The following is a 26,623-nucleotide window of genomic DNA, read 5'->3' on the forward strand; positions in this document are numbered from 1 at the left end:
TAGAATTGACGCCTCTGCAGCAACACCAGAACGGTCTGTGCGCTCTGGTCGGATACAGGCCACCTTGAAGTACTCGAGAAATCGTGATATACTTAGACCATAAGTGTAAATCATCAAGGTGGCCGTATCACAACGGAGGAAGCATCCCAGCGGCTCCATGATTCTTCAGACTTTGACGTCGAAATTATGGGCCCATTCACCTTAAAGTGCATCACCTTGTTCCACGTAGACTTGCTCGGCTCAACACAAGTCCATGTATCACCTTCTTAAACGGCCTGGCCCTTAATATGGCACTTGAAATTCTCCCAAAGCTTGTGTATAATAGCGTCAAACGTGGCTCCATTTGCAGCAAAAACATCTGGTATCTTGCCTGGTGAATCACGCATCCCAGCAGTGCCTTTGACGACGCCTTGTACCACTAGTTGTTGGCGGTGTTGCTCTGAATATCTGGCGATGTGCTTAGTGATACGCGAGCTCGGTAACTAGCTGGATATGCTGAAAAATAAAAAACGGCTGAGGAGGCATTCGCTCCCGCGATGGGCACGGCGAACACGCAAGGCTGCCAACGTCGAAGGTTGCGTCTCTCGCGCGGACGTAGGACAGCGTCCTGGTACACAAGGTTCAGTACTTCTGCCTTATTGTGCATCCGTCTGTGCTTGTCCTGGAGTCCAAGGTCTTGCGGCTTCATCGGCCATGCTAACACTGTCTCCAGCCAAGCTTGACTGCCAACGCAGCGGCACTCTCCCAGCGCACTGTACACCAACCAGACGGACGACTTCGACCTGAGTACTGCGAGCTTGGGGCGGGTGAGCACTGCAGCCTTCGAGAGCTTCGTGGGTCGTGCACTCGGTCGTCGCTTGCGGCTCAGTGAGAGCCGTGAACGTGACCTCAGTGAGCGATTGCGGGGTCTGGAACGCAAGTCAGCTCTAATCACCTCTGTTCAAATGTATATATATGCCGACAGTTAGTTATACGCGATTCGGCGTGCGATTGGTTTAAAGAACCACGTGCGGAAATTTTGAGTGGACACACAATAATAATGAATAATTCCGTCAATATAATACCTTATTGTACATTTACCCGATTATATATACGATATTGCATCAATTAATAAAAGTAGATAAATATTTTCTATAATTAAGTGTCGTATTATGATAAAAGTGCCTTCAGGTAGAATCGTGCCACAATCGTCTCAGAATATTATTGTCCGTCAAAAAGGATGACGTCATTATCGGTATCCTCTATTGAATACACCGCTGCTGACTTTCGTTCAGGCCGAACTGCTGTTCTCAAATTTGATCTTTAAACTGTGGTGTTGCGTATGAAATGAGTAAAACAAGCTGCTATATAAAATTAACCAATACGCACTAATACCCACCAATACAGACAAGACGATCCGACGCCATCACCGAAACAAAGGTGCAGGAGTTATACGTAATCAACGATCTAATTTCGACTTTATAAAGGTGAAAAGTTGGTTGCAGAAATATACTAATTTTGGAGATGCAATGGTAATTGATGACTTGCAAAGTTGTTACCTTGGGGACGTTAGATATAACTACGCGGTTGCTCTGTAATGCTACCAGGTTGGAGTACATGTAGCTTCAAAAGGTAAAGATAGAGTCCTGGCAGCTTTAGCATCGAGCTATCCGCTATGTAGATAAATTTTAGATATGCTTCAATATCGAAAGATTGCGTCAAGTCATGCTATTAAAACTACTTATTTAAACAGGTGTGTGTGTCTTAGTACTGCAAAATGCTGGCACCAATACTATATAGTATCGTAGACGAAAAGAAAAAAAACGGATACATCGGTATTTTCGCTGAATATTGAAGGGAAATGAAAAGCAAATTTAGGTTGTTGACATGACAGTTGATATGAGGACAGCACGATCCGCAATGATACTTATCGAGTGAGGCTACAAAATGAGAGCTGTAGCCAGATTTAACGCCAAAATCGGAATGTTGCAGCTTCAACCGGTGCAACAACCTTGTCACAACACGTCAAGCACAAAGTAAAAAGAGGTGGTACAACTCGATAGTCCCTGTGCACAATAGTACAGCAGTAAAAAAACTGATAAATACAAGGCGATGAGTTGTGAATACATAATTAAGAGTCTGGTCCTATAGCAAGAAATTGTCTTGAAGACCCTTTTACATTATGGCGTGTCCTTGTCATTATCTATATATGTACTTTTAGTATATATATATTGCGCTTAATCTTCTAGTAATTGTATTTCGGTCCGAGAGTGGGCGCGATCTTCACAGAGGACTAAAGGGCTACGCAGATGCCAGTTTCACCGTAGGGAGAGGCCTTCCTACATGCTATTGAGACGATGGAAAAGACACTGATGCAGGCGTTGAAGGATAAACTGTTCCCGTACAACACGCTGTACGGAGAGCGACCAGAACTTAGCGTGCTGCGCACGTGGGGATGCTTGATGCACGCTCACATTCCCGAAGACTCTCGTCAAAGGAAGGAGAAGTTCACTAAAAGGACGCCAATGTGCTTATTACTTAGCTATCGCGAGAAGACCAACGGCTACAAGCTGCTGAGCCTGCGCACAGAATTAGTGACGACGTGTCGAGATGGGAACATGAAGGCGCATGATAAGTAAACTGTGCACAGTGTGTACACTGAGCAGCTTTTATTGAACGCTTACAGCTACGGAGGCTACGACTTACCTGTGGAGATCTCGATCGTGCCGATCCGGACAACGATGTCTACGTATCTGTATTTGCCTGTAGAACTTGCTGCGAAGAGAGCAGCGTAGAAAAAAGCTTTTCGCTGCTGGTGAAATCCAGCACCAAGTCAAAGAACTTGAAGTTGAGTCAGCGACTCAAAGTGATGATTCAGTGCGGACAAGCGAAGACACAGAGAAAAACGCCGAGCCAGCGGCTTCAGTGGTAGATTCCAAGCGAAGATAAAACCCAATGAAAAGGAAAAAGCAGCGTGGAGATCGAGTGGGAGCCTCGAAGGCCAAGGCCGGTCAACGTGACGCTTTCGACGATGGTACTTGGAAGCCACACAAGGAGCAGCAGTCGTCACCGAACGACAGCAGCATCGTTGCATCGTGACCGAAGCGAAGTTGACAGCAATCCGCCCACCTCGAGGCCTACGTAGTGATAAGCGTGACGGCGCAGCTCGCCGAGGATGTGCAGATTCTTTGAGTCACAGACGTACGTCAAGGTTTAAGATGTGGAAGGAGTGAAAAAGTGGAGATGGGCGCACAGCAGCAACACGGAACTTGGGTGCTTGGGACGCACACAGAAGGCAAGGACAAGCGTGTCATCTAAAGGTGAGTTTATGCATTGAAGAGAGACTCAGCCGACAGGATCAAGCGATATAAAGCTAAGTTGGTTATCAGAGGATTTCTACAGCGCATGGACACCTTCAGTGACACCTACGCGTCTGTAATCATGCTTGGGACGATCCGATGCGTGGTCGTGCTCGAGTCGCAGCGTGGATGGGCTGCTCTACAATTTGACGTCAAGACTGTACGATGATCTCGACGAAGAGGTCTATATGGAGCAGCCTCCGGGTTTTGAAGAAGACTGTGCGAACTAAAGAAAGGTTTGTACTGGTTAAAGCAAGCACCGCGTGTTTGTAAAAAGACATCGCACAGGTTTCTGACGGAGATCGGGTTCGAGCGCCTCGAATCTGACTACGGCCTCTTCGCCTGAAAAATGGCTAGGATACGATTGTATCACAGGTATTAAGTGGCTGATCGCTCACTATGCGCTGTGGATCGAGAGACGAAGCGTCCTCGGACTGCGTCTGTTTGCTTGGCGATGCATTCCTGCGGTACTAAGTCATTTATAGTTCCAGCTGCAACATCCAGAGCTATTTAACATCGTGCAGATACATGTAATTGTTGGTGTTGAAGAACTTGCGCTACTATAATGAGCGTTGTGATTGGCGGTGGGCTGCGCAGTTCCATCACAAGAGGCGACTGCAGCAACATAAGCGTCGATGGTGGAGAATATCGTGCAAGTTCTGGTACCTCCCGCTTACGCACCGAGTCGAGTTTCAGCAACTGCATCCACCACGTCAACCCGCTTGCTTGCCGTTCCCTCGTTTTTTTTTACTTTCCACAGAAATATATTGGCATTGATGTCGATGAGGACGAATAATTCAAAGGTATTGATAACCTTCGGTACACGGGCGTTATGCAAAACGGTGATCACCCAGGACATGCGCTCACCAAAGTTTGTTTTTGGTGGTATAAGAACTTGGCGTGAATTAGCACCCGTGGATGTTGTTCAGATGTAGAAGGACATGACGAATGTTGATAATTATTAGTAGGGGGTCAAATTTAAGTTGGTCAGTACTAGCCGAGCGCCGCCGCTTCGCGACGGGGAGCATGGATGTCGCTTGTTGTGCTTTACAGCTGGGCGGGCCCTTCGGACCCGCAATGCTGTAGAAAGTGGACGCGCTCGGCAGATTTTGCCCAATAGAAGCCGCTTTTGGCAGCCAGTAGATAATTTAGAGTAATTTCGTTCAATGATTTGAGTGAAAAGCGCGACATCACGACACTTTAAGCGTGCGGACAGACATGCTGCTGCAAAACTGTAGCTGTTCATAAAAGACTAGCGCTCTGGGCGCCCGCTCCGCGGACGCTGGGGCATGGTTGGTTAATGTAGAGAGGACTGACCACATCTGCTGTGCTGTGGTGGGCTTAGACATTTTTACTTAAAGCAAAGCTACATGACATAACATGTTATGTAGCTTTGCTTTAAGTAAAATTTAAATGGCGTACATATTATGTACGCCGTGTTACTAACCTTTCGCTCTTAAAAGAACACAAGTACACATGCTCACATGTTCTGCCTCACTAATCGCCTCTCGGCCTATTTCTTGTATTTCTTGAATTCACTTTTGACAGCATCACATCAGATATATATGCGTTATCTGGCTGTTACAAATAGCTACCCGTATGATAGATATAGCTCCGATAAATATTACTGATCATCATTTTAAGTATAGACATTGCTGTTAATTATTGCAAAGAGGAAATCTTTTGTGTATCACTAGGGTTTGAAGTGGTCTGCAAGATGAACATCATCTTGCCCCGGGAGCCTTTGTCTTTTAATTCTCAGCTGAACGCTTCTCTCCTGAAATCACTCCACTCGGTGCGCTTCATTGCAAGGTCACCCTCTTGTATTCAGTAGAAGGGACTTTATTATTGGTGCGTCAAACCTCAACATAAATCGGCGAGATTCATGATAAGCTTGGCGACAGTAACGCGCATACCAATGCATATTGGGATCCCACGCCATCGGGTGAATGGAATGACAGGTACTACTTTGTCTAGTCGAGAGGCTTTCGTTACTGTATTGTTGGTTGCGACGGTCAGCTAGAGCAATTTTTGTCCATCTCCACATGGATAGTAAGGCTTAGAGCCGCTAGTATCTGCCGAGGGACACCAAAATTACCAATTTCGCTTCTCCAAATGGCTTGCCGAACTCATCATAATATCATGAATTATGGTAGAGTAATCTCCGCTCAAACACCTCGCCATCTAGAGACCGTTTGGTTTTTTGTCGCAGTTCAATCGATATTTAGCGATATTAAACCATTTTTTAAGGGCTGGTAGACCAGACAATTACCAACAGTTGGACGCGTTCTTGTACGCAGAGATGCGCTAGAAGCGCTACGAATGGGAGCGAGGTTTAGTGCATAAAACCAGAGCGTTAATGTAAACCAACGATTCTTATTGATCAATCAGCGATTGAGTAAAAAATAAGCCAATAATTACGAAGAAAATAGCTGAAATTAAGATTATAAGATTAAAATTAAGCATACAGCCGCATCGGCCACCGACGTAGGCATTCGCCCATTGACTGCAACATTCGTTAAAACACGCGGGGGTTGCCACCACCGCTAAAGGGACCGAGTCACTGACGCACTCTTAGTAACAAGTGTACCTTTAGGTCGATTAGCAGAGCTACGAAGGGCTGCAACCTTTTTAACTATAGGCCAAATTCCGATTTTACCATCGAAGTACAGCGTTTTGTGGGTATCGTATCGGTGCCGCGCAACTGCAGCCAAAAAACATGATTTTACCGATGTACCATTTGTTCTGACATGACCGAAATGGAAGTTGCTCTTTTGGTAATACTTTGTGGCACTTTTATAAAGGTTAAACCACTTTTCATTGATATGCACGGTGTCATACTGTACATGTGATGCATTCTTTACATCCTGGCACCTTATCATCTTAAAACACAATAAGTTTTTTTAGTTGAGAAAACAGAAATAAAAATAAAAAAAATACACGTCACTTAACCTAGCGGCATGTCAACGTGACTTAACACCCATTGAAGACGCTTGATCTTGTGGTTATCCGTAAGTGTAGGCTTTACACGAGAAGAAGCGCGGTGTAGTGTTCCGTCGGCAATCAAAACAGAATCCATGGCGTGCAGCCAGCTATCTACGGTCGCATCGATCGGGAGCAACGCAAAGCTGTGTATCTTGGCCACGAAACCGCCCACACAGACAGATTACGGCATTCCGTGCTCCGTACCCAGTCACGGTGTCAAAGGTGCATCATACGAATGTTGCACTGCAGCAAGCTGCTGCCGATTATCCACTCGATCGGCTATGTGAAGTGCGAGGCTTGCCACACATGTGCGGGGCCGAACGACACAGTACGACGTTGAGGACGGCGCGGGTCTGACACTAACGCGACTCGGCCACACGCGACACGAGGACAGCGATGCGCGAAGCTCGTTGCGTATGTGCGCGATCACCCTCTCCCGTGAGCCCACACACCACGCAGCAAGGACTCACCAGCAGACGTCGTACCTGCAGCAACGACAGCAATACCGGCCAAGTATCTCGTTGGAAATGGTGGTGCTTGGTGGCAACAACATCGCCTCCATCGATGTGGGCAACATTGTACGACCAGCAGAATTTGAAAGGTACCGGCAAGTTGCCGGCGGCAACACCTACGACGTGAAGTTGGTAGTCTGTCGATCACAGCGACGACTTGGAGTAGGAAGCATTGGCGCCGACAACACCAGTGACGATAATTTTAATGCTACACCATTGGCCCCAGCCACGCCGACGACTTGGTAGGGGCGGCATCGGCACTGAGCTTGAAAGTGACAGCATAATTGTTACTCCTGGCAACATCAACGACGTCGTGAAGCTGACACTGGCAGTATTGATGACGCGGGTTTGGTAGCGCTGACAGGCATAGCACGAGTAACATGGAAGTGGCGGCATTGGTAACGGCAGCACCGACGGCTTGAGAGCGGCAGCACTAGTGCCGGTAAGCTGATAGAGCTAAAGCATTGGCAACGATGAGTTTGGCAGTACTGGCACCGACAACGTCGATCACTTTGGAGTGGCATTAGAGCTAGTGTCACTGACGACTTGATACCGTTGGTACTAAATACACCGACGACGTGGAAGCAGAAGCAGTGACAGCAGCACTCTGGGGCTTGTCGTAATGTTGCCGACAGCATCGACGTGTTCGAGCTTACACTTGGACCATGGCCGTCCTAAGCTTGAGAGATAGTGCCAGAAGATGTACAAGTCACAACACAGTGCCACCAACACATTATCAGTGACATGATTAAGTGCCGATCTTGGGCAGCTTGATGCTTCTGCGGTCATCACAGTCACTGCTGTAGAGGCAGTTGCAACCACGAGCAGCCATCAGCCACTCTTGCCTGCACGTCGATATCATGGCTCGGAAGAGCAGGTCGATGCATGAGCGAGCATAATTGTGGAGGCCCCCACAGCTTCCACTCCTTGAATGACTTCACGCCGAAGATCATGGTGCCAGGCACTTAGGTGGCTTGATCGTTGGCGGCGTGTCTTGCATCCGGATATCTTGGCCAGACCAGCGATAGTCGACGTGGCAGCCCAGGTGTACCCACGGGACATGGAGACCTGACAGCAGTCTAGTCAGCTGCCAGGTGATGTACCAAGCGCGATCCGTGTTTTTTGGTTTCAGAAGCCAAGCAGCTTGGGTGTCGTGAAGCACAGCGTGGAGTACAGCGTGTAGCACACTTGAAGACAGACTTGGTCTTGTCGGGGCGAGACGCTTGAGGACGAGCATGGTGGATGCCTTGCCGATGTTAAAGTCTCAAATTGTCGGTCGGCTAGTGTGTGTATTGTACACAACTCATCGATCGCACAGAAATAGACGAGACTACTGAGGTGTCAATCGCACATCAGCGAGGGTACTGGGGTACCAATCTCAACGAAGATCGGTAGTTCGGACAGTAGTGGCAGCATTTCGAGCTGCTTGCTGTCTCTGAGGCAGATTTGCGAATGAGGTCGAATGAGCAAACGGCGGGTAAAGGCGAATGGTCGGTGGCCACCCACTTATCCACCGATCTGTGGCCACCCCATCCGGGTTTCGTGCTTATCCGGGACCGTCGCCGGCTTCGCGCTCACCGATCGTACTTACTTTGACGGATTCTCTCCAATGTCTTATCGAATGAAGCCTTAGGTTTCACTTTTCACAGTACAGGTTGACAGTAATGACTTGCCATAGTAAAAGGCAGCAATGCCACCATTATTCATAATAAGAGGTGAGGTCCAGCCGATCCCTCTTGTATCTTGGTGCTCCAATTCTACTCCATTTTTACTCGTTGCTGACCCGTATACTTTTCATTTGTATACTCGAAAGAACCCGTCGCAGTGCAAATAACAAACCCGGCCCAAATTGAGCCCTCCGCCCCTGCATAAGTGATAAAGCCCAAATGCGTGAATCAGTGATGCCGATTCACACGCAGATCGTCAGTTATTGTGTCTACCTTTAAAACTGTAACTCAGTAAGCAGTCTTGTTGATAAATTCATTAGCAACAAGCTAACTTCACTCGGTCTGCTCTTCCTGGTCTTAACTTCGTCAATCACAGCGCCCACTTCAATAACGCAAATTCTTCAACAGCAACAACGATCTGCACGTTGAGCAATAGTTCTGGATGTTGCAGTTGGAACGTTTAGCGACTCGGAACCACACGAATGCATCGCCACGCAAAAACAGACGCAGTCGCAGACGGCGGAAAGTGGAAATCTCAAGGCCATCGGCCACCTACAGCTTGCGCCGTGGCCGATTCACTGGGACTAAAAAAGGTGGCCGCTGAACACGGGCGGTCCCAAAAGTGGCTACAGTAGCATCCGAGAATTGGCCACAAGGAAAGACACAAACTAGTCGAATGCCACCCTCCACCAGCATACCAACAGCTCCCGTCAGATAAGTCAGTTCCTCTTCCTTTTATTTGCCTCAAAACAAGTCCACAGGGTATCATCGCACTACTTGATGTAGCAACGTTCAGTTAAGAGCGTCTCTCTCGACGGGTAGTAGCATACAGTCGCGAGTAAGGCGACGGTGGAAGGCGTGCTGGAGTCGAGAGCAAAGCAGTGCCAGACCCGTCGTCGGCACACAAGAGCGACACGACATGTCGCCACTCGTCGAACTTGACTTCGCTAGAATGCTCCAGTCCCAGGCGGTCACGGCCACGCGGTGTGTAATACTGGATCCAGAACCACAGCAAGCCTCGGAAGTTCTCACACACGTATCCTTGCTTGCCGGACACGTCTTCGTGGTCGCGCAGGGCCTCCAGGATCGCTGGCAGTCGCTCCCGACGATGCTGGAACACGAGGATCACGATGGCGGTGTTCAAACAGCAAATGTTCTCGTGGTTGATGTCGTCCATCGTCACGATCGTCATGAGATCACGCAGCAGCCGAACCAGATTCACAGCCAGGAACTCGCTCATGCGGTCCATCTCGCAGTCGTCAGCCACGCCAAACGTCCCGCTCTCCGGCTGCTTTGCGAACTTCTCACAAGACAAAAGCATCGACCGGATGAACACATTCGAGTCCACCAAGTTCAAAATGACCACTTCTGTACGACCACGAGCACACAAGAGTGCGTCAGTTTAAATACCAGTTAAGAACCAATCAGTGGGACGAATCGAACGTACCCATGAAAGTCGCGAACTGGGTGTTGCTCAGAAGTCCATGGAACAGCTGCAGCGTCTCTCGGTTGCCCTTGGTCATCTCTCCAAGCAGATCAAAGGCCGACTGGAAGCTGCCCTGCGAACGGTACGCGCCTCCACTGAGAATCTCCGTTATCAGCGCCTTCAGCAGAGGTGTACGCGCAACGAAGAGCTGCTCACTCGGAGCCGCACGCCGCAAGAAGGCTTCCACACACGAGGCCAGCCAGAAGCGGTAGATCGAGTCCACTGGCTGCTCTATCAGCGCGTGGATGATCTTGGACAGCAGCCTCTTGTCCGCGTGGTCGAGGTTGAAAGACGTCGAGCCGCCTTCATTCATCAGCTGGATCTCGTGCTCACTGAGCAGCAGCAACTTGCTGCTATTGTCGCTGTAGTCGCGGTCGCAAAAGTTGTGAATCAAGCGCAAGAACTGGATCTTCAACGACACGTCCAGACTGCAGTCACAGCCAGGTCCGTGTAAGGGCTCGTGCGCCGGACTGGGCGTGACCGTGGCGTCCCACTGGAACTTGTCGAACATGAGGTTGAGCGTCGTGACCAGTCCCATCTCGGCCAGTCGCTCCTGGAAGTCGACCTTGCGTTTGCCGTTCAGCAGGGTGCAGAGCACAAAAAGCACCTCGACGCGGTACGGAGCCAGCACGATAGACTTCATAATAACCTGAGCTTCGGCATCTTCTCGCGCTCGCTGGTCTGGCGTGCGGTTCCGGAAGATCAAGTCTCGCAGGATAGCCGTCTCCACCGAGAACGGGGTCTGAGGCGGCTGTGCGGAAGAAGGCGCTGCGTTGGCGTCTTCTCCTGCTGCAGCGTTCGTAGCTGCTGCTCTCGCCTCGTGATGTCTGTGCAGGATGGTAAGGTCTCCCGAAGATCCGAGCGCGGGGTGAGTGACGAGGCGATCGATCGTGTCCCAGTCACTGCGGTCGCTAGTGTGGTACAACAGAGTCGCGAACTCAGCAGAGGTGGCCAGCTCGGAAGAGAAAGGCTCGTACATAGCGACCACGCCCGTGCGCAGCATTTCGTCGCACTTGAGATCGACACTACATGGAGTGAACAGCCCGCAACGTCGCCTGTGACGAGGATCACGATGGCTCCAGGCACCAGTTGTTTGCTATCCACCACCTGTCACGGATGACAAGCGACTGCGGCCTGGACAGACGACTCAACATCCACTGCAGCCGAAATCCCGAGCATACTTCGCACTCCTTCCCCCTCAGAGTTAGTTACCCCAGAGCGCGATACTTCAGCTTCCCCTGAGTATTATAAATGGATGAACTCCAATATCGATTTCGATGTTTGCAGTATGTGGACCACATTGTGTGGCCCACATCACACAGAGTACCGTCTCACGTGTTCGTGAGTTATCAGAGCAGCCGAGCAATGTCGCGCAACAACACATTTACACGGAGGCGACGAGCGTGCAGCGTACAGCGAGTTATACCGCCTACTACTGCATCAACAGCAGGCAACCGGCAAAGAGCGATTGAAGTGCTAAGGACTTTTGGTAACACGACCACCGCCACGTCAAAGCAGAATTCATGGCGTGCTGCCAGTTACCTGCAGTAGTATCGAGCGTGGGCAGCGCAAAGTTGTGTATATTGGCCACGACACCGCCCACGCACAGATTACGGCATTCCGTGCTCCGTACCCAGTCACGGTGTCAAAGGTGCATCACACGAATGTCGCACTGCAGCAAGCTGCTGCAGATTATCCACTCGATCGGCTATGTGAAGTGCGAGGCTTGCTACACATTTGCGGGGCCAAACGACACAGTACGCCGTTGAGGACGGCGCGGGTCTGACACTAACGCGAATCGACCACACGCGACACGAGGACAGCGATGTGCGAAGTTTGTTGCGTATGTGCGCGATCATCGTTTCCTGAGAGCCCACACACTACGCAGCAAGGACTCGCCAACAGACGTCGTACCTGCAGCAACGACAGCAATACCGGCCACGTATCTCGTTGGAGAAGGTGCAACAACATCGCCTCCATCGATGTGGACAGCATGATGCGACCAGCCGGGTTTGCAAGGTGCTGGCAAGCTGCCGGCGGCAGCACCTACGACGTGAAGTTGGTAGCTTGTCGATAACAGCGACGACTTGGAGTAAGAAGCATTGGTGCCGACAACACCAGCGACGATAGTTTTAATGTAACACCATTGGCCCCAGCCACGCCGACGACTTGGTAGGGGCGGCATCGGCACTGAGCTTGAAAGTGACAGCATTATTGTTACTCCTGGCAGCACCAACGACGTCGTGAAGCTGACACTGGCAGTATTGATGACGCGGGTTTGGTAGCGCTGACAGGCATAGCACGAGCAACATGGAAGTGACAGCATTGGTAACGGCAGCATCCACGGCTTGAGAGCGGCAGCACTAGTGCCGGTAAGCTGATAGAGCTAGAGCATTGGCAACGATGAGTTTGGCAGTACTGGCACCGACAACGTTGATCACTTTGGAGTGGCATTAGAGCTTGTGTCACTGACAGCTTGATACCGTTGGTACTAAATACACCGACGAATTGGAAGCGGAAGCAATACCAGCAGCACTCGGGGGCTTGTCGTAATGTTGCCGACAGCATCAACGTGTTCGCGCTTACACTTGGACCATGACCGTTCTAAGCTTGAGAGATAGAGCCATAAGGTGTACAAGTCACAGCACAGTGCCACCAACCCATCATAAATGACAGGATCTAGTGTCGATCATGAGCAGCTTGGTGTTACTGCGGTCACTGTGGTCACTGCTGTACACGCAGCTGCAACCACGAGCAGCCATCAGTCACTCTTGCCTGCACGTCGATATCATGGCTTGGAAGAATAGGTCGACGCATGAGCGAGAATTACTGTGGAGGCCCCCACAGCTTCCACTCCTTGAATGACTTCACGCTGAAGATCATGGTGCCAGGCACTTAGGTGGCTTGATCGTTGGCGCCGTGTCTTGCATCCGGATATCTTGGCCAGACCAGCGATAGTCAACGTGACAGCCCAGGTGTACCCATGGAACATGGAGACCTGACAGCAGTCTAGTCAGCTGCCAGGTGATGTACCACTTGAGCAAGCGCGATCCGTGTTTTTTGTTTCAGAATCCAAGCAGCTTGGGTGTCGTGAAGCACAGCGTGGAGTACAGCGTGTAGCACACTTGAAGACAGACTTGGTCTTGTCGGGGCGAGACGCTTGAGGACGAGTATGGTGGATGCCTTGCCGATGTTGAAGTCTCAAAGTGTCGGTCGGCTAGTATGTGTACTGTACACAACTCATCGATCGCACAGAAATAGGCGAGGTGTCAATATCGGTAGTCGGGCAGTAGTGGCAGCATTTCGAGGTGCTTGCTGTCTCCGAGGCAGATTTGCGAATGAGGTCGAATGAGCAAACGGCGGGTAAAGGCGAATGGTCGGTGGCCACCCACTTATCCACCGTTCTGCGACCACCCCATCCGGGTTTCGTGCTTATCCGGGACCGTCGCCGGCTACGCGCTCACCGATCGTACTTACTTTGACGGATTCTCTCAAATGTCTTATCGAATGAAGCATTAAGATTCACTTTTCACAGTACAGTTTGACAGTAATGACTTGCCATAGTAAAAAGCATCAATGCCACCATTATTCATTATAAGAGGTGAGGTCCACTCTTTATCTTGGTGCTCCAATTCTACTCCATTTTTACTCGTTGCTGACCCGTATACTTTTCATTTGTATACTCGTAAGAACCCGTCGCAGTGCAATCAACAAACCCGGCCCAAATTGAGCCCTCCGCCCCTGCATAAGTGATAAAGCCCAGCCCGGGAAAATGCGTGAATCAGTGATGCCGATTCACACGCAGATCGTCAGTTATTGTGTCTACCTTTAAAACTGTAACTCAGTAAGCAGTCTTGTTGATAAATTTAATTATTAACAACAAGCTAACTACACTCTGGTCTTAGCTTCGTCAATCACAGCGCCCACTTCAATAACGCAAGTTCTTCAACAGCAACAACGATCTGCACGTTGAGCAATAGTTCTGGATGTTGCAGTTGGAACTTTTAGCGACTCGGAACCACACGAATGCATCGCCACGCAAAAACAGACGCAGTCGCAGACGGCGGAAAGTGGAAATCTCAAGGCCATCGGCCACCTACAGCTTGCGCCGTGGCCGATTCACTGGGACTAGAAAAGGTGGCCGCTGAACACGGGCGGTCCCAAAAGTGGCTACAGTAGCATCCGAGAATTGGCCACAAGGAAAGACACAAACTAGTCGAATGCCACCCTCCACCAGCATACCAACAGCTCCCGTCAGATAAGTCAGTTCCTCTTCCTTTTATTTGCCTCAAAACAAGTCCACAGGGTATCATCGCACTACTTGATGTAGCAACGTTCAGTTAAGAGCGTCTCTCTCGACGGGTAGTAGCATACAGTCGCGAGTAAGGCGACGGTGGAAGGCGTGCTGGAGTCGAGAGCAAAGCAGTGCCAGACCCGTCGTCGGCACACAAGAGCGACACGACATGTCGCCACTCTTCGAACTTGACTTCGCTAGAATGCTCCAGTCCCAGGCGGTCACGGCCACGCGGTGTGTAATACTGGATCCAGAACCACAGCAAGCCTCGAAAGTTGTCACACACGTATCCTTGCTTGCCGGACACGTCTTCGTGGTCGCGCAGGGCCTCCAGGATCGCTGGCAGTCGCTCCCGACGATGCTGGAACACGAGGATCACGATGGCGGTGTTCAAACAGCAAATGTTCTCGTGGTTGATGTCGTCCATCGTCACGATCGTCATGAGATCACGCAGCAGCCGCACCAGATTCACAGCCAGGAACTCGCTCATGCGGTCCATCTCGGAGTCGTCAGCCACGCCAAACGTCCCGCTCTCCGGCTGCTTTGCGAATTTCTCACACGACAAAAGCATCGACCGGATGAACACATTCGAGTCCACCAAGTTCAAAATGACCACTTCTGTACGACCACGAGCACACAAGAGTGCGTCAGTTAAAAATACCAGTTAAGAACCAATCAGTGGAACGAATCGAGCGTACCCATGAAAGTCGCGAACTGGGTGTTGCTCAGAAGTCCATGGAACAGCTGCAGCGTCTCTCGGTTGCCCTTGGTCATCTCTCCAAGCAGATCAAAGGCCGACTGGAAGCTGCCCTGCGAACGGTACGCGCCTCCACTGAGAATCTCCGTTATCAGCGCCTTCAGCAGAGGTGTACGCGCAACGAAGAGCTGCTCACTCGGAGCCGCACGCCGCAAGAAGGCTTCCACACACGAGGCCAGCCAGAAGCGGTAGATCGAGTCCACTGGCTGCTCTATCAGCGCGTGGATGATCTTGGACAGCAGCCCCTTGTCCGCGTGGTCGAGGTTGATAGACGTCGAGCCGCCTTCATTCATCAGCTGGATCTCGTGCTCACTGAGCAGCAGCAACTTGCTGCTATTGTCGCTGTAGTCGCGGTCGCAAAAGTTGTGAATCAAGCGCAAGAACTGGATCTTCAACGACGCGTCCAGACTGCAGTCACAGCCAGGTCCGTGTAAGGGCTCGTGCGCCGGACTGGGCGTGACCGTGGCGTCCCACTGGAACTTGTCGAACATGAGGTTGAGCGTCGTGACCAGTCCCATCTCGGCCAGTCGCTCCTGGAAGTCGACCTTGCGTTTGCCGTTCAGCAGGGTGCAGAGCACAAAAAGCACCTCGACGCGGTACGGAGCCAGCACGATAGACTTCATAATAACCTGAGCTTCGGCATCTTCTCGCGCTCGCTGGTCTGGCGTGCGGTTCCGGAAGATCAAGTCTCGCAGGATAGCCGTCTCCACCGAGAACGGGGTCTGAGGCGGCTGTGCGGAAGAAGGCGCTGCGTTGGCGTCTTCTCCTGCTGCAGCGTTCGCAGCTGCTGCTCTCGCCTCGTGATGTCTGTGCAGGATGGTAAGGTCTCCCGAAGATCCGAGCGCGGGGTGAGTGACGAGGCGATCGATCGTGTCCCAGTCACTGCGGTCGCTAGTGTGGTACAGCAGAGTCGCGAACTCAGCAGAGGTGGCCAGCTCGGAGGAGAAAGGCTCGTACACGGGGTTCAACGCGAAGTAAAAATTCTGCACCTGCAAGACACGCAGCAGTCGCTGCAGGACCAGCGGCGAGTTGAAGATCAGCGCGTGGTTGCGGTCCACGATGTTGTCTGCACGCATCATGCGGTTGCGACGCAGTTTCAGCAGCTCCAGCGACTTGATCACCTCTGTCCAGGCAACAAAACGTTTAAAATTAATTCAATAAAGCGACAATAGAAACACACGGTGCACGCACTGGCAGTCTCCAGTAGTCGACGGTCTTCGGGCTCAAACACGACGAGTGCCAGCACTCGACAGAAGAACGCCAGCTGCCTGGATGACAGTGACTGCATGACCGAGTGGAAGTTGGCTGCAGTATACACTTAACGTCAGTTGTAGGTTCCAAGTATCCTCATAGATCTCCACGTACGGACACGAGTGAGGTCGAACGCCTCGTTCCTGACGGCCAGAATCTCCTCCACGAGTCCAGACGCGTTGTCGAAGAACCGGACGTCGCCCATGAGCTGGAATAAATACACCACCAGACCGTCTTTGTCGCAGAGCTGCACGGCCAGGTTCACCGAGAAGTAGCAGAGCTCTCTGAGAATTGCCATCGTGTCATTCAGTGCGTGTTTTCGTAGAGATGCGTCTGTGCCGCTCTTGGTCGGCGCGATAGTCACAGGTACAGGCGTCTCCCATAGTGAACGAATGTCACCCCGACGCTTTGGCTGTTTCTCAGCGTCTTCTAGACGGAGCACATGCAGCACACGCAGCAGACATTCGTCGCCACCCAGTCGTAAGAACGTCTCGCGCTCAGCCGCAACATAGCGACCAACATTCTCACTCAATGTCGGCCCAGCAGGTTCGTCCTCAGCGTGGACACCGTTGGGGTCCAGCAACCGCTGCACCAGCTCCTGTAGTAGCAACCGCAGCTTACGTCGATCCTGTGAGACGCCATCCAGCAGCGCATAGAGCTCTCGCAGCAGCACAACGAAGCTGTGACGGCGTCCGTGAAAAGTGGCGTGGTGCTCGTACTCATGCGTATCTGCTGCGTCCAAAGTCGAGGCGAAGGGCGCCGGCAGATCTGCCACTGTATGGAAGCTCTCAGGCTTCCATTGTGGCGTCTTTGGGGACGATGTGGAGCCCGTGACCTGCATGCGACTCAGCGTGCGGAATACGCGGCGACGGCGCTTAGCCTCCATCATTGCGGACTCGACAGTTCGCTTGACGTTTGTAAGGACCAATGCGGAATGGCATGCAATTCCAGAGGCTGCTCTATTCCAATTCAAAGGTTTCCTCAATAGTGACAATCACTATCCAAGATGGCAACTCCCGACCTGGAGCTGCAGGCGCCGCCGAGCGACGGCGTCTCGTGTCTGCGCTTCGGATCGCGCTCACAGCTGTTAGTTTCTTCTTGGGACGCAAAGCTGCGCGTGTATGATGGAGTACAGCTGCGTACGAGTGTGGAGCTACAGGCTCCTGTGCTGAGCTGTAGCTACGGCCAGAGCGACTCCGAGGCGTTTGCTGGTGGTTTAGATTGCGTTGTGAAGCAGATAGACCTCAACACGCGGCAGGTCACCACGCTAGGGATGCATGCAGCGGCTGTAAGACACGTTGGCTACTCTGTCGAGCTAGGTCTGGCAGTCAGCGGCGGCTGGGACGGCGCTGTCCGCGTCTTCGATGTCCGCAATGGAGGCAACGCCCAGATCCACGAGGCCAAACTGCCAGGAAAAATCTTCGGCTTGGATATGCATCGTCACCTGCTAGCAGCCGCGACATCTGAGCGCCAAGTGGCTGTCTACGACCTCCGGAACTTCTCCCAGCCAGTCGTAAGCAAGGAGAGCCCGTTGAAGTATCAGATGCGCTGTGTCGGTGTGTTCCCCGACCTCACGGGATACGCGCTGGCGTCTGTCGAAGGTCGAGTGGCTTTGGAGTATCTAGAGGACGACCCTGCACACAAACGCAGCTATGCGTTCAAGTGCCACCGAGGCAAAGTGGACGACCAGACGCTCGTGTATCCTGTGAACAGCATCGCGTTCCATCCGACGTATGGGACGTTCGCTACGGGAGGTTGTGATGGCGTTGTGAACCTGTGGGACGGCGCTAATAAGAAGAGGATAACGCACTTGAGGCAGTACCCGACCAGCATCGCAGCGATGGACTTCAACCGCGACGGATCGATGCTGGCGATTGCGGCTTCGTACACGTACGAACAAGGCGAGAAAGAGTACGTGAAGTTGATGTGTGAGGTGGTAAGCTGTTGGATTTATTTATTACATTGACGATGTGTTGTGTGTAGCCACCCGAACGACGCGATCTTCCTTCACACTGTGCAAGACGCGGAGATGCGACCCAAGAAGAAAACTGCGGCGTAGATGGTGAAAGGGTTCAAAGGCCAAAGTGAAGCATGAGAAGCGCAGTGTGGGTCGTCTGTTTTGCTACGCTTGGCACGAGTACGTTCCGAACAAATAGAGCTGTTGTGCTGAGACGATGGATATTTATTGTGCTGCTACACGTACTTTGGTTCTAAGGAAATTTGGTCTGCAGGGGTAAGCCAAACACTTCGCGCGTTCGTCGAAAGCCACGACACGGTTGATTTTTACCCGTCTGTGTGTTTCCACAAGCTATAGAACGCTGGAGAGAGAGAGAGAGTCAGCATGAAGGAGACTGAGTGCTACCGACGTAACCACACTTGCTGATTGTGAGACCACAACCATCCAGTCAGCCCATAACTACCGGAGCATTATGATTGACCCAGACACCGGACGAAGCTATTCTTCCGTTCCACCCATGGTGGTGGATTTTTGCACGATGATCCTCTACTAAGTATTCAAGCTTCCTGTTGTACGATGAGGTCACGCAGATTTGACTTGCTCATCCGCGAGGCTTCAGATCCAGCTTTTGTTAATGCTCGAATACTACAAAGTAGCATGATAAAGTGTCTGTAGAATGGGCGCCACTTATGCAATTGCCTGCACCCGTTGCTGCCGATAATGGGTGAGTTCTTTCAAGTCCATTCGGTGCTGTGCTATCCGATGCTGGGAGAATAGACGCCATGCATCGAGCTCGTGGTGGTTAGTAGAACCCAGAAAAAAACGGTAGTAGTAGTACCGGTACTACCGGGCCACCGGAGGTAGGGGAATATCGAAACAAGTACTGTACACCGTTCACGCTAACTAGTCAACCCAGACTAATTGTGGTCTACCGAACGGTGTAGCGCTTATTCGAACCGGTAGTAGTAGTAGTGATATTAGCATACTATCGAAACTACTATTTACGCCTCCGTTGTCTTGCGTGAGTCCTGCTTCATCTTCAAGATCTCGCTCCTGCTGTGCCGAAGTAGAAGCTGTCTTTCGACGCGTCGGCTGTCTGTCCTGGTCCTGAGTGGACCCATTATTATGCCTCCCGTTGAAAAAACTCTCTCTTGAAACGCCGACGAAGAAATTTTACCGAGGTGGATGCGCGCAAACAGAGCAATGGAGGAAAACTGAATTTCGCCCTCATCGTGGAACCACTTCATCACGTCAATGTGCTTATACAAACCCAGTACAGAGTAATACATACCTTCTTGCGCGTCAATCGAAATGTCCTTCGACAATTCTTCGAATTTGAGATCGGATTCTGGCGCTGGGCGATCTCCAGCCACCCCGGTTCTAAATCGAGCCATTCTCGCACGACAGCATCCGATCTGGTATTGATCTCGGTCTCCTAGACCTCATCTCTCGTCTTGGTGGCTTGAATAGGTGCCCCTAGTAGCAGCTCGTCCGCGTCTTCCCAACCCGTTGACGCGGGTGAGGAAAAGGGTGATGAATCTTGGCTCAAGATGCTACTTTGGGACAACGATTGCTGTGACAGCGAGATTTTCCCCTGTTTTATCATCTGAGCGAAAACCTTTCGGTGTTCTGCACGAAGGAAATCAACACCGTTCTTGTAAATGACCTTCTCCTCCGTGCGTAAAATGTTACCCACGGCAGCAATCTTCTTAGCACTATATTTTGTTCTAGGATCAAGCAGAACAAACGCCATCGACTCTGTGGATACCTTGAAAAAAACGGGCCTGCAGTTGCAGCAAAGTTCATCGCAAACACGTCCTACCAGCCTCCGAAAACCGATCACGAGTCCTCACAACACGGCGATGACTTGCCTCGTTTGCATCTTTGGCCATGGGTGCTTCGATGGCCATGGTTTCAAACTTAAAGAACTTCAACTTTTTTTCCGCGATTCGCCTGAATACGACCATGCATGAGGACACCAGGTTCTCACTCTGCGTCTCTACCAGCGCAAGGTAGCATATAAAGTTCGTGGCGCCTCCATCTCGACAGCTAGCATCCAGTCCTTAGCGATAAGCGCTGCCCAGACGCTAGAGCTATCTTTTGTAGACTAAAAATATGCGTCGAAAGCGGAATAGTTGACCACTGATCTGCGAACCAGTTTGCACGTATATGTGACTCGCACGTCTTGGTCAGTCATCGGCTCCAGTTCTGGATAGGAAAGTGCCTCCTGGATCTTCTTCAGAGCGACTCGCTGTTTCGATGATTTGAAGTGGTGTTTAAATTGCGGAACTTCCAAATTACATCGCCTTCTTCACTCAATGCACCTCCAGGAGTCACTGTAGCTACTATTTTGTCCCAAGAGCTGGTCTCCTCATTCCACACAGTGTTTGTCTGAATATTGTCCTTCAGTCCAATTCCATATCTAATACAGAGGTTCAAGAGACGCATAGAGCAGCTTTCCTGCTCCGTGTCGATGTGATCCGCAACGTTCTTCGCCGAAGGAGTCGTGTCTGACATCGTAAAGCGAGTCATACATCGAATATCAAGATTGAACCTTGCCTTAAACGCGCTCTCAATGACTTTAGCAACCCCCGGAGCGCTGTGACCATCGTTCTTGACACAAGCAAGTACGGCGATGAGCCGGAATCACCACAGACTATCAATAAAGGCTACGGACGTACCAACAATACTGTTCTTGCTACAACCTGCCCAAATATCATAAATCAGATTGAGGAACTTGAGTCGGCAAGCTTTCTCAAACTCTGTAGATAGTAGCACACCTAATAGATCGCAAAATAGCTGGAACTGACCGTTCAGAAGACATTCGTGTCGATCACGTCCCAAAATTTGAAAGGCGGGGTTCTCTGTCGCTGTGCGCATGACGTCGTGGAAATCCGAGGATGCACACACGGTGTATGGCAGCCCCTGCGAGATAAGAAACTTGGAAATCAAGACGTTCAGGGTCTTTTCACTCGCTCTGAAGAAATCCTTTGACGTCGTGCCCACTTTCTCCAACTCTGTATTATCAAAAGTAGTAGTGCCACCAGATAGAGTAGTAATCTCATGTTCAGGATCACGCGATAGGTCGAGGACAGCTTGTGTATCTGATTCAGCAGCCAATGCATCCTTCTTTGACTTCTCAGTCGCGGTCTGCTCCGCCAAAATCGCCAGGGGGTGGTTCGCATGCTTCAGCTTGATGTGGTCCTTCGCGTTACTAGCATGTTTCGTATTACGCAAAGCCTCTTCCCAGCTGTATCGGTTTGCTTTAGTCCGCGACTGAGCTGCCTGCAGACACAACAGACAGACATTCTGGTACAGTGTTGTCGACGACTTCCACGGGTTCCTCTTCCTGTAGGGGGCTTCCAGTGTGTGAATTAGATTCTACACATCGTCGGTAGTTCCTGTCCTTCTGGAATGTTTGACAGAAAGCGGTACACCAAGATCTGACACTGGGGAAGCTGGTTCTGTCTCGGGAGCTACAGCAATCGCACCGGTGTTTTTTTTAATCCTCATCGGTTGAGTATTCGTTGTGCCAGTCTTCAACGTTGATGAAGAAACAGTCTTGGTTTTACCAGTAGAAGTCGAGCTGCTAGTCACTTTGCGCCTCTTTACAGAGCGCTCAGCACCAACACCGACTTGTAGAATTGTCGACGGGACAAAATCGGAGTTAGATCCAGCCCAAATTTTGCTTAACTTCTCCGCCGAGAGACGTCACTTTCCAGCGGTCGAGGCTGCGGGAGGTAGCTCGACCGGCAGATGCACAATATGAACGCAGGGATGACTACAAAACCTGCAGATAAGTCATTGTTAATGCCCATCCGCTATTAAGCAAAATATAGCTGCTTGTAATACCTCTCGTTCAACGCCGAATCACAGCCTTCATAGACACCAATAGCACACAGGTGATGGATATGCTTACCACACACAGTGCACGGGTCCGTTTTAAGCTCGCCGCCTTCCTGAAAACCCTCCACATAGCATCCCATTCTTAGCTGCGGAGTGGGTAGTTCGATTCACTTGCTATTCTCTTTAGAAATGGCGATCTTTCCCGCTGCAACGAGAGCCACACACACGAAAATGGCCAAATCAGGACTGGCATTGCTCGATGAGGGTTCTACTGAAAATAGTACCCCAGGAGTAGTATATTACTCACTTTTGAGAGTGATACTACTACCAAAAGTGAAAACCAGCTTATTGATATTTATATGACTACTATGTTAATAGTAGTAATTAAAGTAGTACTCCAGAATCATATTACTGAAAAGACTACCAATCCCTGGTGATCAGTAGTGGCTGAGATGGCTGAAGTGTTAATAATTTGTCGACGAGCGTTGTTATTACCGGTCAAAGTTGTTATTACCGGTCAAAAGAGCTCATGTGAACTTCACATGAGCTCTTTTGACCGGTAATAACAACACAGTGAACCCGTCAAATCCTGAAAGCCCCTTACACACACACAGCAATAGCTCCCACTGCCGAGCCATAAACTCGACGTGAACAGCCACGTCAAAGTGATAATTTTTTGTTGATGAATACAAGGAACGCTTTATTTTAGAGGCCGGGAATAGAGCTTTTTTTCGGGCGTAGTTCACTAAAAATATCATTGCACATGAGCAAAATTCTTGCAATCGCTTCTTCATCAGGTGCCACCTACGCTTGTCAATAATCGACACAGCGTTTGCTCCCGACCCGATGACTGCTCTAAATCAAGCGCAACAATGCATGAAAGGTTAGTAAATCTATAGTGCTTTTCCTTGTCATTGGATGTGACAACAAAATGTTGCAGATCTGGATCGATTTACCGAGTCAATGGGATGGACTTTCAGGAATCTGGACGATGGAGGACCAAGTACGTCGCCAAGTGCCAAACAAGAACGAATATCCTACGATCCTTCTCATCTTGGGGTCTATCCGTCAAGCGCCGAGAACGATGCTTCTCGCACAGCATTCGGCAACGTCGTCAAGATCCCGAATGACTTTGTTCCACCAGCTATCACTACTTCCAACAGAAGAAAACACCCCAACTTATCCACTAACCCCACTCGAGCCTACTGCATACGAGCTACAAGACGAAATGCATCATCCTCGTCAGCGAACATACACCCTGTCGACTGTCAGTCCTCGCGTAATCAGCCGCCACCACTTCAATTCAGCAGGCGAGCAAAGGCGCATACAGAGCCAGTGGACTATGTCTACGACATCAACGTGAGGCGGAGACTCCGCGAACAAGTCGACGCTGACCGAAGAAACAACCTGCTAAAAGCCAAAGCTCGAGAAGCCACGCTTCGAGCTGAGAACAAGTGGGTCTTTGATAAACGCGACAGGACTCCGCCAAGACGGAAGCGAGCGTGGCAGCGTAGTGGTCCCATTCCACAAGTCTCTACGCGCAATAGCAGCTCCTCCCGCGCAGGATCGGCTTCGAATTTGTCCAGTACCTGTCACTCCCAGAGACATCGTAGCAGAGTTCCCTTCAGAGACGACACAGACGACGTCGAGATGTCCATCCAAGACTTTGAGCGACGACTACAAACGCAATGAAGTCTCCGTGTAGACTAAGTACTAATACGGTCCTGTAGTAATAGATAAATCTTAGGAAAATGGACAAGTCACGTCGAAAATGAAGAGAAAACAGAGCAGAAAGAAATGGACAGATGGATACTGTAAGCAGCTTTAAGAGTTCCGAGGACTGTAGGGCGATTAACCAGTGCGTAGCGGTGGTGCCACGAGAATCACGACATCTCCTCGGACGAAAAGCATCTCGATAGTGCGTTTGGACTGCTTGATAAGCTCCTCGTATGTCTCCGGGTCCAGCTCCTGTACCGTAATGGTCTCCTCCACGTCGCTCAGCACCATGTTCAGGTGCTGGTCGTAAGCCTGCAGCACGCCACGCAGCTCGCGGTCTCCGCGGCACTTGACGTAGATGCGCTCGGCCACGCTCAGCTTGATCAGGTCCAGCGGCTCATCGATCGACGCCATGGCAGCAAAAATGGATGCGGAACCGGGTCAGGAGTGATGGTTACCCCTCGATAACGCTCTATTAGAGGGATATTTCGTGTTCTATTAACGAAATTTAATATTCAACCAATATAATAGATTCATCAAAATTTGCAACCAATGAAACGAGATGACGTCTTTTGGGTCGCTTTTAGGTCAACCATTGGCAGTCAAGCAATAAGGCACCTGATGCGGGGCGAAAACGCGGGCGTGCTCGACGCCTTCAGCGATATGAGCGAGTCGTCGGATAGCGACGAGGAGCTACTGCACGTAATGGACCCATCGAACCCGCGAGCGCACCGCTCGGCGCCGTCTTTCGTACAGCCAACGCGCGTGAAGGAAACCAAGACATCACGGAATCAGACAGCGTCGCGCTGGGACTCAGACGACGATGTGGGCGAACCAATTAGCGTTAACTCGGACATTGAGAATCAGAAGACTCCGACACCTACCGTAATCGATGATGATGACGCCGAGGAATCCCCAAAGCCCAGAGTTGGCGTCACGCTGTCCAAATGGGCACAAGCGCGCTTCCTGGTGCCCGCCAGTCAGCGCAAGATTCCGGTGTTCGAGGAGCCGCCACTAGAGCCACTAAACGACTTCATTCTGAGCGACTTTAGCTCGCGACACCGCGGCAACGCGGGTAATGTGGAAGTGGAGAAGGAGATTACGGAGGAGGTGCAGCAACAGAACGAGAGCAATAAAATGCAGGTCGGTGCTCCTCTGTTCGACGCCAAGTCGAACAATAAGAAGGAAGAGGATGAAAATCAAGACGAGGCTGATACCAAGGAGAAGAAGAGCAAGAAGAAGAAGAGGAACGAGGACGGACGCAAACGTAAGGAGAGTAGATACTTCGTCACTGACCTGGCCACCAAGTGCTTCCACTGCGGTGAGGTGGGCCACATGGCCACCGTCTGTATGAACGACAAGCTGCAGCTTCCATGCTACTACTGCGCACTACGAGGACACCAGGCGTGGGAATGTCCCAATCTGCCGTGTGGCAACTGCCGTCAACTGGGACATCAAGAGAGGGTGCGTCTAATATGGCATTAAACCGAGTGATAACTGCAATACTGACACTGTATGTGATGTGGATGACAGGACTGCGATAACCGAAGACTGAGTATCGACCCTTGTGGTGTGTGTGGCCGTCCTGGACACATTGACGTCGACTGCGACAACGTCGAAGAACCAGCACAAGTGACGTGCATGGTGTGTACGGAAGTGGGTCACCTGCACTGTGTACCGATCCCTCCTCCAGCCGATAGAAGTGTGTACTGTCCGAACTGTGGAGAGAACCACACACTCGACCGATGCGACACGTACTTGGAGCCTACTGTGACCAACTTTGCCACTCGAACGGCTAGTGGACGCACCGTTCAGACGTGCTTTGTGTGTAACGAGGCTGGTCACATTGCGGCCGAATGTCCGGTGCGGTCGAATGGCTATACGAGAGGTGGAGGCAGCTGCTTTAAGTGTGGGAAACCTGGCCACTTTGCTGCTGATTGCTACGATTCGGGGAACAACGGACGGCGCGTCACTGGGCGTAAACGAGGTCGCGACGTGGAGGACGAGTACCCGGACTACAATGGCTACTACGATAAGGATGAAGACTACTATTCCTACGACAGATCTTCCAAAGGAGGGAAGAAGAATCGCAACAGAGGAGGCTCATCACGGTCTAGGAACTCCGGGAAAGGCTACGCACGCTTGAACGAAGCCTTGCCGACAAGACCGCACAGAAGCAACAATAGCTATGGCGAGCGCAGACGTAACAACTCACGCAGGTAGATACTGGAAGGCGTCGCTGACCACATTGTAGTGTTATATACACAGCTGCTGAAGATGACAAAGGGTGCGGCACGCTGCAAGGTCACAGCGTTTCGTCAGCATTTGTGCCTTGCGGAGTACAATGCACGTGTAACGATTTTTTCTCTTTCCCGTTGTTTTGCTCAAGAATTCCTGAAAACAGATAAAAATATAGGGGAGATCGAGAGTTTGATGTGCGAGGATAATGCAATGCAATACTAAGCGTATCATGCAAAGTACCCAGAGACTATTTTTAAAACATTTGTTGTCCACACAAATGACCTCGGTCGGTTGGTCCATCAGTTGCAGTGGCAGTTCTTGGGCCACTGCAACCAGCAGATAAATAATACTGGGAATACCTCAGAATGAGTAATGGACAGCCCACACAGGATTAATTGCGTGAGCGTAACGTAAATGGGTCAACGTTCGGACAACATCCAAAATATCGTACTTAGTATGTGATTAGACTGGAAAAAGCAAAAAGACGTTATTCTTTCGGTTTGTCAATCTGCGCCAGTGGCTCCGTCAGCGGCGACGTTGGTGGCGGTGAGAGCGCAGGCGGCGATGGCAGCA

At 50.8% G+C, this 26,623-nt stretch overlaps 4 protein-coding genes across 4 annotated transcripts; 2 read left to right on the top strand and 2 right to left on the bottom strand.

The window, feature by feature from the left end:
• Positions 1-14,328: 14,328 nt before the first annotated feature.
• On the bottom strand, positions 14,329-17,131 carry PITG_09826 (uncharacterized protein; the record flags this gene model as incomplete). The annotated part of the gene is made up of 5 exons (XM_002902345.1): positions 14,329-14,900; positions 14,981-16,162; positions 16,231-16,344; positions 16,405-16,813; positions 16,856-17,131. 5 exons carry the CDS (start codon positions 17,129-17,131, stop codon positions 14,329-14,331), a joined length of 2,553 nt encoding a protein of 850 aa, XP_002902391.1.
• Positions 17,132-17,563: 432 nt separating this feature from the next.
• On the top strand, positions 17,564-18,349 carry PITG_09827 (mitotic checkpoint protein, putative; the record flags this gene model as incomplete). Its single annotated transcript, XM_002902346.1, has 2 exons — positions 17,564-18,201; positions 18,274-18,349. The coding sequence occupies 2 exons, from the start codon at positions 17,564-17,566 to the stop codon at positions 18,347-18,349; spliced, it is 714 nt and encodes a 237-aa protein (XP_002902392.1).
• A 5,537-nt stretch (positions 18,350-23,886) lies between these two features.
• PITG_09828 (U6 snRNA-associated Sm-like protein LSm3, putative) lies at positions 23,887-24,223 on the bottom strand (the record flags this gene model as incomplete). Its single annotated transcript, XM_002902347.1, has 1 exon — positions 23,887-24,223. One exon carries the CDS (start codon positions 24,221-24,223, stop codon positions 23,945-23,947), a length of 279 nt encoding a protein of 92 aa, XP_002902393.1.
• A 207-nt stretch (positions 24,224-24,430) lies between these two features.
• On the top strand, positions 24,431-26,032 carry PITG_09829 (uncharacterized protein; the record flags this gene model as incomplete). Its single annotated transcript, XM_002902348.1, has 4 exons — positions 24,431-24,652; positions 24,731-24,966; positions 25,090-25,273; positions 25,343-26,032. 4 exons carry the CDS (start codon positions 24,431-24,433, stop codon positions 26,030-26,032), a joined length of 1,332 nt encoding a protein of 443 aa, XP_002902394.1.
• Positions 26,033-26,623: the final 591 nt, after the last annotated feature.

This window comes from Phytophthora infestans, genomic scaffold, assembly GCF_000142945.1.
Source record: "Phytophthora infestans T30-4 supercont1.17 genomic scaffold, whole genome shotgun sequence".
NCBI classification, from domain to species: Eukaryota; Oomycota; class Peronosporomycetes; order Peronosporales; family Peronosporaceae; genus Phytophthora; species Phytophthora infestans.